The sequence below is a fragment of the Theobroma cacao genome, chromosome 4 (genome assembly GCF_053813885.1).
Source record: "Theobroma cacao isolate CCN51 chromosome 4, ASM5381388v1, whole genome shotgun sequence".
Taxonomy (NCBI): domain Eukaryota; kingdom Viridiplantae; phylum Streptophyta; class Magnoliopsida; order Malvales; family Malvaceae; genus Theobroma; species Theobroma cacao.
The window spans coordinates 33,683,773-33,696,082 of NC_142642.1; the positions used below are offsets into that span (position 1 = coordinate 33,683,773).

At 32.0% G+C, this 12,310-nt stretch overlaps 2 protein-coding genes across 5 annotated transcripts; both read left to right on the plus strand.

The window, feature by feature from the left end:
* The first annotated feature begins 271 nt into the window (after positions 1-271).
* LOC18602472 (defensin-like protein 1) lies at positions 272-911 on the plus strand. The gene is made up of 2 exons (XM_018119227.2): positions 272-410; positions 509-911. Exons 1-2 carry the CDS (start codon positions 356-358, stop codon positions 676-678), a joined length of 225 nt encoding a protein of 74 aa, XP_017974716.1. The 5' UTR covers positions 272-355; the 3' UTR covers positions 679-911.
* A 1,282-nt stretch (positions 912-2,193) lies between these two features.
* LOC18602473 (Actin-like ATPase superfamily protein) lies at positions 2,194-10,131 on the plus strand. 4 transcript variants are annotated; one of them, XR_001927401.2, is made up of 6 exons: positions 2,194-2,370; positions 2,778-3,362; positions 4,226-4,381; positions 4,550-4,912; positions 8,245-8,285; positions 9,918-10,131. XR_001927401.2 is itself a non-coding variant. In XM_007033867.3 (5 exons), the coding sequence occupies exons 2-4, from the start codon at positions 2,808-2,810 to the stop codon at positions 4,892-4,894; spliced, it is 1,056 nt and encodes a 351-aa protein (XP_007033929.1). In that variant the 5' UTR covers positions 2,194-2,370; positions 2,778-2,807; the 3' UTR covers positions 4,895-4,912; positions 8,245-8,415. The 4 variants fall into 4 exon arrangements, 2 of the variants coding, with proteins under 2 accessions (XP_007033929.1, XP_088662019.1); XR_016025976.1 differs by having other exon boundaries at positions 8,252-8,285; XM_007033867.3 differs by lacking the exon at positions 9,918-10,131 and having other exon boundaries at positions 8,245-8,415.
* The last annotated feature ends 2,179 nt before the right edge of the window (positions 10,132-12,310 follow it).

A 12,310-nucleotide genomic window follows, 5' to 3' on the forward strand; every position in this document is an offset into this window, starting at 1 on the left:
AGCAAGGAACAGCAGAATGTTACGACAATGATATTATGTGGACGAGATGGGCGGCCACAGCAGTCTATGCATAAACCACGTGAACAGATTCTTGCTTGCAACACTTTCAATCTGCTCGATCTCTCAGATAGCCAGACTCTGACACTAGTGCTCTTCATGGCTGTTCTCTTCTTCCCACATGTTAATATTATTATTTTTTCTTTTGATGATGCCAATCCTAGTGGGTGAATCATACAGAATTTCCACGTACTATTGCTATGGGCTATAGCTACCGCCCTTTTTTTGTCTATAAATGTGGGCATCATAGAGTGTTACGAAAGCCAAGGTTAGTAGGTTGTTCATTGAGGGGATAGAGATGGAGAAGAGATCGTTGGGGATTTTCTTTCTGCTGCTCATTGTCTTAGCCTTCCGTAAGTAATCTCATGCTGCTCTCTTCGGAATCGATGCAACTTCTTTTATTTGTGAATGTGATTGAAATGAATAAACGTTAATTAATTGTTTGATGCAGAATGGGTGGCGCAGCCAGCGGAGGGTAGAGTTTGCGAGTCAAAGAGCCATAAGTTCAAGGGCCCATGTTTGGGTGACCACAACTGTGCGCTGGTGTGCAGAAACGAAGGTTTCTCAGGTGGCAGATGTCGAGGATTCCGTCACCGCTGCTTCTGCACTAAGCTTTGCTAGCTCACGGAAAGGATTTAATGCAATGCGTGCCCCGTATCTTTGTTCCCAGTATTTTTGGCCTTTAGGTTTTCAATAAGGTCTCTTCCAGTCCACCTTCCATCGTCGGGGGTGTTTCTTCTCCTTTTGTGTGGCCTTGGGTACTCGTTTGTTTCTTGTTTTGTACTGTAGTGAAACCTCGTTTGCAGCTACCATCAATGGAGGTAGTTAATGGCCATGAAAATGTGTTGATGCCACTACTTCTCTCACGTTCTCCATGTAAACTCACTTGGCTTCATGGCATCCGTTTCCGGTTTAAATCCTTTCCGTCTGAATCAAAACGGTGTTTTGAATTTTAAAATATTTTGAACCCTAAACAAAAAATTAAAGAATAAATGGGTGAAAAATAAAAATTTAATCACTTGATTTGTCACTATGAAAATTGGTTTGCTAAATATGCATTATTCCTAAAGTATTAATTCATAATTTCCTTACAAAAAAAATAAAGAGTTAATGCTTCAGCACGTGCGTGTATATATATATCAATTATTTAATTCACTTGTGTAATTAAATAATTTGATCACTTATTATAAGATAATTTATACTTTGTCTATAAAGAAATTAGGAATTAATGATTTTTTATTATGTGTAAAAACTGAGGGCTAAAGTACTAATTAACCAAGTCATAGGATACATATTATATGTATATTATATAATTGAAAAGTCAAATTATTGAAATAAAAGTTTGTTTAAATATAATACATTTCACAAATTCAATTTTCTCTTACTAAACAAAACTTGACTAAATGTTATTTTTTATATAATTAACTATGATAATAATTTATATTAACTTAAAAGATTATTACCATTTTTCAAGATGTTTTATTTTTAAAATTTAAATTACTTTTATCCACGATAGGTTTACAATTCCATCTGACACTTTACAAGAAGTCTTTAAATTATAATAAGAACATGGTCACAAGATTAAAAATTAAAAAGGCAGCTTAATTTTACTCAATAAAAAGAAATTTATCAATTTGAGATATACTAAGAATTGATAGATTGAGAACTCTTTTGATTTTATGATATATCTCTTATATATTAAAAAGTATATGTATTATATATAATTAATCAAGATTTTACCATAAACATATGTAATTATCTCACCGAAAAACTATTATTCTTTACTTAAATTTTAACATAAATGTTTCATTTATCTAAATTGTGGTGTAAATATATAAATATATATGTCAATATGTAGGTAGACCTTCGAATTAATAATAATATATTTTCATATCACTAATATATATTGTTGAACTACGGAAAAATAGTTTTCACTGAAATTTTTTAAAACAACTAGACACGAAATTAAAAAAAAAATAGTATACCAATGTGAAATTTCTCCAAAATTTTGAAAAAGAGAAAAAATGAAATAGAAGTTAGTTAAAGTTGACGGATTTCCGTTTGCTGACGTGTTGGATTAGCATTGGCGATTGAAGCTACGAATTCATAAGTCAAACTGAAACTGTAAGAAAAATAAAGATTAAAAAAAAAGACAAAAGAAAAGCAAAAACCCTACTCTGTTTCTCTCTGTCTCTCTGTTCCACTGTCAGTAGCCGTTGCCTCCCGCTCCGGCGGCGCAGCTATTCAAATACCATTTCTCTACTGCTTGTCCAGTTGCTTGTTGAGTCTCTCCTCAATCTTTACTTATCTTTGGTAAGCTCAGTTTCCATGTTTCTCTGTTTAGTTTGTCTGACATATAATTTTTTCAATATTGGGTCCTTTTGAAGAATCAGGATTGGATGAAATTTTTTTTTTTAAAAAAAAGAATAATGAAAGAACAATTTAAACCTTCCTGAATAACTTGCTTTCATGGGTTTTGGGCTAGAGGAATGGAATATGTAGCAAAAGATTAGAAATTTATGGTGGGGTTTTGTGTAAAATTACAGGCTCTACGAACAATTTAAACCTTCTCGTATAACTTGCTTTCTGAATTTGGATAGATGCTGCTCTTATTTAATGCATTTGGATATCCTAAAATATATGTGTAGGTGAGTGAATTTTGTATATTTTATGTTGTCTTATTTACTAAGAAAGATCCTTTGTTTGCTTTGTTTCACAAGGTTGGTACTTGACACAACATTTCTGTCAAAATGAAGAAAATGATAGCCCTTGGTTTTGAAGGATCAGCCAACAAGATTGGTGTTGGGGTTGTGACATTAGATGGCACCATTTTGTCAAACCCACGCCACACCTACATTACACCACCTGGCCAAGGATTCCTTCCACGAGAAACTGCTCAACACCATCTCCAGCATGTGCTTCCACTGATTAAATCGGCTTTAAAAACAGCCCAAATTACCCCTGATGAAATCGACTGCCTTTGTTACACCAAGGGTCCCGGTATGGGTGCACCGCTACAAGTTTCTGCCATTGTTGTTAGGGTTCTTTCATTGCTATGGAAGAAGCCCGTTGTTGCAGTTAATCACTGTGTTGCACATATTGAGATGGGAAGGATTGTAACTGGTGCAGATGATCCAGTTGTGTTGTATGTTAGTGGTGGGAATACTCAGGTTATAGCGTATAGTGAAGGGCGATACAGAATCTTTGGGGAGACTATTGACATTGCTGTTGGGAATTGCTTGGATCGGTTTGCTAGAGTTTTAACCCTCTCAAATGATCCAAGCCCTGGATATAACATTGAGCAGGTATGTAAAGATGGTTATGCTGTAATTTTCAATTTCAGAAACATATTATATTCAAGACACCTGATTCCTTTATTTTTACATTGTCATCTATGGGAGGAAAACAAAGTTCTTTTATAATGCTAATATTTAACCTCTTTCAGTTTACTTTCATGCTTTGGATAGTCAAACATTGGAGGTTTTTCTTCTGTTTAAATATTTTTAGATGATCTAAAGTAATCATACCTCAAATAGCAGTGCATATCTAAGTGATTTAAGATTTTATATTTTATCAAATCAAAACTGTAAAACTCAGGAAGGAAGCCATACGTTGGCTTTCCTCACAGCGAATTGAATACTACTAAACCCATAAAGCATGCTAATATTTCTGCTCCTAGGAATAATCCATAGAATCTAGATATTTTGAGACTAATAGTTCTCTCTTTTCCCACTTGTTATTTCTATGTCATTTTAGTCAATACAACAAGCTCTAAGACCCTAATTTCAATTATCCTTGATTCCCCATTTTGTCCTTTTGTCCTTCAGTCCTTCTCTGCCACTGCTTTACTTTTATAATTTTATAGATGATAAATTAGTTAATTTTACGCGTTCTGATTTCAACCATTTCAAATTTGTACATCTTGCTGACGTTCAATTTTATCATTTTATCTATTTTCTTTTTGTTCTGCTCCTTTATGTCTGTCTATTCCCCCAAATCTTCTGCACTTCAAGAGACAAATTAGATGCTTCTAGCAGAGCTTCCATGTTACTAGATTTGTTTATTACTCCTGTTTGAGGACAAAGTTTTTTCTCACAGCTTCACAAACTAATTCATGTTCAGAAAGCATTTCCATTCAACCTGCCTGATATGAGTTCTTCCTTTCCAGCTGGCAAAGAAAGGAGAAAAGTTTATAGATCTTCCATACGTGGTCAAAGGGATGGATGTATCCTTTAGTGGAATATTGAGCTACATTGAAGCTACTGCAGAGGAGAAGCTAAAAAATAATGAATGCACCCCTGCAGATTTGTGCTACTCCCTTCAGGTGAATCACTTACAGGATCCTTTTGCGTTCTTTACTGGACAGTATAGCTGGAAAAGGTTTAGAGGAAAAGAATCTTTATGTCACCATTCTAATGTATTAGCATTAAAATGTTGTGTGCTACTGTCTTTTGCTCTGATTATTTTCTACTTATATTGTATTACATTGCAGGAAACTCTATTTGCAATGCTTGTGGAGATTACAGAGCGTGCTATGGCTCACTGTGATACGAAAGATGTTCTCATAGTTGGTGGTGTGGGTTGCAATGAGCGCTTGCAAGAGATGATGAGGACAATGTGTTCTGAACGAGGTGGTAGATTGTTTGCAACTGATGACAGGTACTGCATTGACAATGGAGCAATGATAGCATATACAGGTCTCCTTGCCTTTGCTCATGGGTCATCAACACCACTTGAGGAGACGACATTCACCCAGCGTTTTCGGACTGATGAGGTGCATGCAATCTGGAGGGAGAAACATGAGTCAGGTGACATGAATGGTCTTGTGGAGGGATGAATTTAAATTGCTATTAAGGTATGGTCATCTTGGTGTTGCCAAAAAGGGAAAATAAATGATGAATTCGCTGTTTGGGTGTTATTGAAAACTTTCACTTAAAGAAGAAAACAAATTAAGTATGTTTTTCTAAATGTTATTTTCTTTAATGCTTTAACATATACAAAAAAAATGAAAGAGATTGTTTAAAATATTACGCATTGATTTGCTGTATTTGGGCTTTCCATGGTTGCTTGTGATGCCTGGGGGATGTTTTCTTTTGCACTGGTGGATATGGAAAGGTGTTCGCTTTACTCAATGTTGAAATTAGGCTCTAGACTGTACGGGCAAATTATTCAAAACCATTTAGGGTGGAAAAAATAAGCTATAAAGTTCATTTAGCCTAAGCGATGTGACTGTTTCTGTTGAGCAGTTATTGATACTAGAAGCATTTAGAATTATGATCAATCTGACATGAATTCTGATCTCTGCCCTTAATTATACATTTATCCTTTTCGACTTCGCAAAAACTAACTTGGTGAAATGAACTAAAAATTTATCAATTTAATATGAACAAAAACAGCAAAGCCATACATTGAAGATAAATTCAATTTATGAACTTTTTTTTTTTTGAAAACACATCAAAAGGTTTTAGATAATATTATACTCTTTTGAGACCAAATTTTAGAATCGTGGGTTTTCAATAAAGAAGTCATTTGAGTTCCATCCTCTTGATACTTATTCAGAATATTACTATACTGTCAGTTTGGTCTATTTATCGTTTTATTCTTGTTTTTCTGAGGTTTGGTATATCATGGGAATTTATCAATTGGCTTAATTATGCAGTGTTACTGGCCCATAATTTCTTTTGACTTCTAAAAGACAAAACAATAATTTGAGTTAAATAAAAATGTGCTACTGGTAGTTAAGAGGTTGCTATTATTCTGCTGGATTTAATTTGATATTTCTTTTCATGATTTGTTGTGCATATTTTGATTATGGTAAACTGCAAATTTGCTGGAATGAGCAGAATTTGTGGTCCATGGTTTCATTTTCTTTCAACATAGTTGCCAAGGTGTGGTTTTAGAAAGTTTTGGTGGTCAACCTTCAAGTTTCAGAAGTTTCCTATTTAGTAGTTGTCCAACCTAGACTAATTAGGAGATTTCTTGAACTTATAAGCAATTAGTATTTTCTTAGAGTATTGGAGTTTGATTCTATGTAATTGAGTTATTTGTTGAGTTCTGCGATAAATTTACATCGCAGTTCCTATTTATTGTGAGCTTAAACTTCCATCAATCTTTGATGCTCTACCTCTCTTCACTGTTACACCATTGCAAACCTGAAAAATCAGATACATGTTGCTGCCAGAATATTTTGGCAAGACGGATCCCTGATTTCACCCACTTTATTCATCAGAGATTAGCATATTCAACTGAGTCCTAATCCGTTATTTCACCTTTAACCATGGTTATAGGCCCTAAATGGAAATAGACATGTTCTTTGAACTTGTACCATGTCATTTTTACTTGTGACCAAACCTGTACTGAGTACAGCATATTGTTGGGCCTCTATGTGCCTTATGGATTAAAGCTAACTTTAGAGGCGTTGAAAGCTAATTTTTTAAATATTGTGAGTGCTATTAACTTGGGTATATTTGGTTTAGTTAACAACAGCATCATGTCATCAAATTATTTGGGCTTTCCATTTTGATAACAAAAACTGTACAGCATGACACCAAATACTGAATGTATCTGTCTGCTGGAAGTATAGGAAAAGGGTTAGAACCTTTTCAGGAAAGATAGAAAGAAAAGAAGGAAAGGAAGAAAAGAAAAAAAGTTGGAGAGAGAAGATTGATAAGAGAGCCTTTAATGAAGAGAAGATGGAAAATTTGAAAGTTTAAGGATGAACTTGAACTGATAGCATAACATCCCATTCAAACCTGTGGTTTGCTTTCTGATTATGGAGCTTTCTGTAGTTCTATTATGGATTTTCCTTTTTCTGCAAATTTTTTCTGCTAGGTATCTTTGTTTCAACATTTTGGGTCAATGCATTCACATAACGCTTGAGGATTTGCTAGCTAAACAGAATACCTAATCATACCAACAGCTTCACAGAAATTGTTTCAGTCTTTGGTTTTGAACTCTTGTTAGTTCAATCATTATTTTGATTTGTTTGGTTACATTGAACTTCTTCGTGCTCGGCTGGAAATTGGGTTAAACATTGGCTTGCTCTCATGGTCATGCAGTTATGCCCAAAATGTTTAGTATCACAATGGTTGCTTCCCCTTTTCTTATGCTAATGCTGTTGAAAATCAAATGTGTTAATTAAATTGATGTGGGTTTTATAGAGACAAATCCTAGTCTTGGTGATTTTAGCTACTTTCTATTGCCATTTTCATGGACAAGTGCAGACCTCTTTGTCATTATTAGATTTTTGAAACATATTAAGTCTGGTTTTAGAGAGATGTATAAGAGAAGAGTGAAATAATTTTAAATGACCAATGACCACATGAATGTATAAGAGGAAGCGGTTTAAGTGAAATTCAATGAATTTTGACCATATGAATGTGTACATTAGCAAATGGAAACATCTTTACAGAATTAGACAAAGGATTAACTTGCAATTCTTTTTTTGATTGCTGAATGATGGAAATAACGATTCTCAGAGTATAGAAACTAAAATGAACATTTCATGAAGTTCGGGGACGAGTTGGGCCCTTAATTTATTGGTTTTTTGAAATGGATTCTCTTAACAAGCGGCCTGGAATGATTAACACCCTTCTTCCATTGTGATTGTCAAGTGAAATTTTGAGTTTGGTATCAAGTCATGGTTGAGTTGTGTTATGCAGAAAGTAAATCATTTTGTATTCTTTAGAAATAGAAAGAAAATATTATCTTTTATTTTCTTCTCAAATCCCAATAGGTATGTCTTCCTATTATTCACTTTTCAGCTCTTCATCACATTTTGGATGGAGTACTGGAATTTGAAATCTTCTTTTCATTGTACTATCTTTCAGGAAATAAATTGTGTTCTTGATTTCAAAGATATAGGATTTCTGGTTTTAGTTGTATGATGTATAGCTATTTTATATTTGCGATCTTGTTTTCTTGATTGTGTCCAAGGATCAAGCAATTTACTTAACACAGATTTTGTTCTGGTGTTATCATTTTGTCATCAGAATGCTGCATAATAAATTAATAAAATAGTTATGGGGCATTTGTGTTTGCTTGTTTCTTGTAATTTGCATTTGAACCTAACAGAGTCATTTTGATCTTTTCCCACTCTTGTCTAACCCTGTCTAGGTCATGTAAAATTTGCAGAAAGTTTCACATGTTTTTGTTATAGTATACTTACTACATTTTTGTTGTTTCCAGGTTTCAGTGCTTGTTGCATGTCCCAACTCTGGATCTTGAAGGTACACTAAAGATTTATGTATGTCATGATGTAATATGCTTACCAGTAAGGTTAAGAAGAAACTTATTCCATGTTCTAAATATTTTATTTGCAAATTATTTCTTATGTTGAAATCTCCCTATATTCACTCTCTCTCTCTTTCTCTCTCTCCCTCTTTTTGTGTGTACATGTATGCATCTGCTTGGCACTCTAATATCACTCTTTTCAACTACATCACCAAGTATGTTTCCTTCAATTGCATCACAAATATTGTCTACTCAAGTAGACCAGTGTAGGGCAGCATTCTATTGTTGTCAGAGAAACCTAATTAACTGGATCTGTGTTGATGGATACTCTCTATTTCCAACTAGGTAGAAGCTGAAATGCTGTATCATGTTGGCATTTGGTATCATAAACATCAAATGAAGCTGAGATAAAATATGGGGATTTGGTTTGGATGAAAATTTGGAATCCATTAAGATATGGGGCATTTGAAATGTTAAACATCAATGGTCAATGGATAGTGAAATACATGTTGCATGATGCGCTGTTCATGGTTCCAAATGGGAGTCATGAATCATATTGGTTATGTGCTAAAGTGAATTGAATATTTAAGTGTTCACATTATGTTCAACCTATGAGATTTTTTTGCGGGATAAAATAGTGAAATTTAGCTAAGACCAAAGCGAACAATATCTTGGGGTACTAGCAACGTGCCACTGAAGACAATGGATCTTTATTGGAGTGGGAGGGGGGGCGGGGGATGTTATGAATCTAGAAGGGAGTCATGAATCTCGTATTGTCTATGTACTACAATGAGACTAAGTGTTTTAAGTATTTATATCATTTTGACCTTGTGAGATCGCTTTTATGTGATAGAATTATGAGATACAATAAAACCAGAGCGAATAATACCAATACAGCATTGTTAGTGGCTTTGTAAATATGCTTGTGAAGCCTAGCTATGCTATCCATTACTTTTCTGTTAATAATTGTTCACTATACTAATCATCAATTACTATTGAAATGAGTTACATCCGTTTATTCATGAATTGTACAATTCTCCCTAATGGTTTAATTGGTAGATTGTCTTAAACCTAAATGATCTCCGATTAGGGGAACTTCTACTTCACCTTTTTGGCCTTTATTTATTTTGACAAACAATTATAAAGAGTAAGTAATCAAGTATAAAGACTAAACGCTTGAACTGTTAAATATTTGTGAGCTGGAATATTTAGACTCAAAGTAACTAAGATTGAATGAATCAAATTAATAATTTTGTTATATTTATTTAATCCAAATTATTAATTAAATTATGAAGAGCCAATAGATTGCTTCAAAAAAAAAAAAAAAGAAAAGCCAATAGATTGTTGCCACGTAATAATTTCAATTGAAGATAAGGTATATAAAACTTTGGGAATATAAATGGTTAAATTAACAGTAAATGATCTTTTTGTTTAAATAGCAGAATTTGAATCTTCTTAGAAGTTTTAGTTCTCTTCTCTTGCAGAAACACTAATTAATTGACCCCACAATCCTCCTCCATAAACATTTCCATTTCTCTTTTTTCTTTTTGAAAATTAACTTGCCTTGCATATTTGTTGGGTTGTTTGGACCGCTATCCTCACGCTGGCAGGTTCCATTTTTTTTGCAGGGAGGGACTGGTGATTATGGTACTGCTCGACTGGTTACTCATCTACCTCAAAGGATTCCAAATCAATCATTCCATCGCTTAATGACATGTAACATGATGCTGTAATTATGTGATCAGTAGTCATGATCATTTCTTTAGCAATAAATTTTGACTGTTTGGTAGTTGCATGTTGGTGTAGCTTTTTTTTGAATGAATGGCACTGCAATTTATCCAATTGTTTTTTATTGTTAGTGTTAAATGGATTTGTGATTTAGATATTTTTGTATACTAAGTTAGATTTTATTCTCACATTTACATTAACTTAGAATTATAGAATTATTGTTTTAATTTACTGTCGATAATGACCAACCTTGATGGAGGATTTATTCATAATATGGCTTTAACACAATTTGGGTGCAATAAAGGATCTTGATTTTATATATGTTGGAGTTTTTATGTTTGGCTTATTAGCATTCTTTGTCTGCTTTTCTTCTTGAATGTTGAATGGACAGTTTTTGCAGCTGCAAGTATCTTGAAAAGAAATAATTCAAACCAATCTTGTATATATTTTGAAACTGTTTGGACATAAGGTTTTCAGTTTTTCTATCATGTTAAGGTCTGTGTTGAATATATTCCTAAAGTTTTGTCGAGTATAGCTTCCCTAATTCCTTGTTGAGAGTATGCTTCTCTAATTCCAACAATGAATTAGGGGTGCGTCTCTGATTCTGGTCATAGTCTATATGTTATAGTTTAGCAGTTTGAGAGTTTAGCTGAAGTTTGTTAATTGTCATTGTGTGATGGTTTACACATGATATGCTCGGAAGCTAGCCTTCGAGTAATGGTATTTTAAATGCCCTAAAAACAAGTACAGCTGGAGTTGTCATTAGAAACATTTGCAGAGGTGGTTTACTTATAGGAAATCTTTTAGTTTGCAAATCTTTTTACTAGTTTATAGTTTTAGTTCTTCTTAAACAGGAGCGGAGCCAGTCAACTTTTATTAAAAGAGTCAAAGTCAGATAAATTAATCTAAAAATTTTAAAAATTCATATATTAAACGTAATCAATAATCGCACTCGAGTATTTGATTCATTGGTTGGTGCATGATCCCCTGCTTATAGAGCAGGATTCGAATCTCCGTCTCCTAATTATAAAAAAAAAAAAACTTAATCAATAATCAAAAAATTATCAATAGAGAATAATTTTATATAATATGTAAATCAAGAAAAAAAAAAGACTTACAATAATTTTTTTAAAAAATTATGCTCGATTATATTTTCTGAATTCAAATTTATCAATTAAAAATTATGTACTGAACAAATCCATTTCTTTAGAATTAAGTGTTTGACATTTTAATTCACATTACTTTTGTTCATGAGTTGAAGCATTGAGACTTAATAGTTCAGGTGTATGAAAATCATTTGGACAATTTGCATTTTTTTTTTGAAAGAATTTGTTAAATGTTTTTAACCTACTCATACTTTAATTAAACTTGAAAAAAAAAATAATGCATTTAACATCCAATTTTCTTATTTTATTTCTATCTAAACTTATAATACTAAATTATAATATATAAAATATAAATAATTAAATACGCTATACAAGATTAACGATTTTTTCTTTTATAATTAAGATTATTTAAAGATTATATATTCAAGATAATTTCTTTTCAATTAAATATAAAAAGTAAAGCATATAAAAAAGATATACTAAAGATAATTTTCTCTTATATAATCAAGATTAATTAAAAAATGATATATTGATAAAATTTTAAATAATAATGCAACACTACAACTTATATTTGAAAATTATATAAAAATTTATTAATTTTTAAAGATTAAAATTACGAAAAATAAAATCCAAATTATAGGAAAAAAATGAACATGATAAGCAGAAAATAGAACTCATATATGATATAACAAAAAAAATGATTGATAGTTAATAGAAATTTTAAAAAATAAATATATAAAAAATTATAACATGTAAGTAAATAATATAAATAAAAAATAAAAAAATTTAAAAATTGAATGAAGCATGTGGAATTTTTTATTATTTATTTATATCAATTATTAAATAAAAAATTATTGAGAGAACTATTAAGAGAATATATTAAAAATTTTTAAATATTTTATATACTATAAGAGAAATTTAAAAAAATTTTAGGGGGCCACTATATGAGGCTCCGCCCCTGCTCTTAAAGACGGCATTAGGCAATGCCTACTTAATTTGATCTATACCCAAAATCGAAACCATTTATTTTTAAGATATCTAAAATCTAATCGAATTCATTTAAATTCTATTGTAACTAGCCACAACTTAACCAAAATTATTTAATAATAATTATCAAAACTTATTTAATTAGTAGATATTCGTTTAAAAATTTAAATTTGACTCGACTTGACTTGAAAAATCGTTTT

What these genes read in the sequence shown, in the direction of transcription:
- LOC18602473 (XM_007033867.3), top strand. Translation starts at nt 2,808, where the DNA reads ATGAAGAAAATGATAGCCCTTGGTTTTGAAGGATCAGCCAACAAGATT. An exon ending in CTGGATATAACATTGAGCAG is followed by an intron (nt 3,363 to 4,225) that starts GTATGTAAAGAT and finishes CTTCCTTTCCAG; the next exon opens with CTGGCAAAGAAAGGAGAAAA. An exon ending in ATTTGTGCTACTCCCTTCAG is followed by an intron (nt 4,382 to 4,549) that starts GTGAATCACTTA and finishes ATTACATTGCAG; the next exon opens with GAAACTCTATTTGCAATGCT.
- LOC18602472 (XM_018119227.2), top strand. Translation starts at nt 356, where the DNA reads ATGGAGAAGAGATCGTTGGGGATTTTCTTTCTGCTGCTCATTGTCTTA. An exon ending in GCTCATTGTCTTAGCCTTCC is followed by an intron (nt 411 to 508) that starts GTAAGTAATCTC and finishes TGTTTGATGCAG; the next exon opens with AATGGGTGGCGCAGCCAGCG.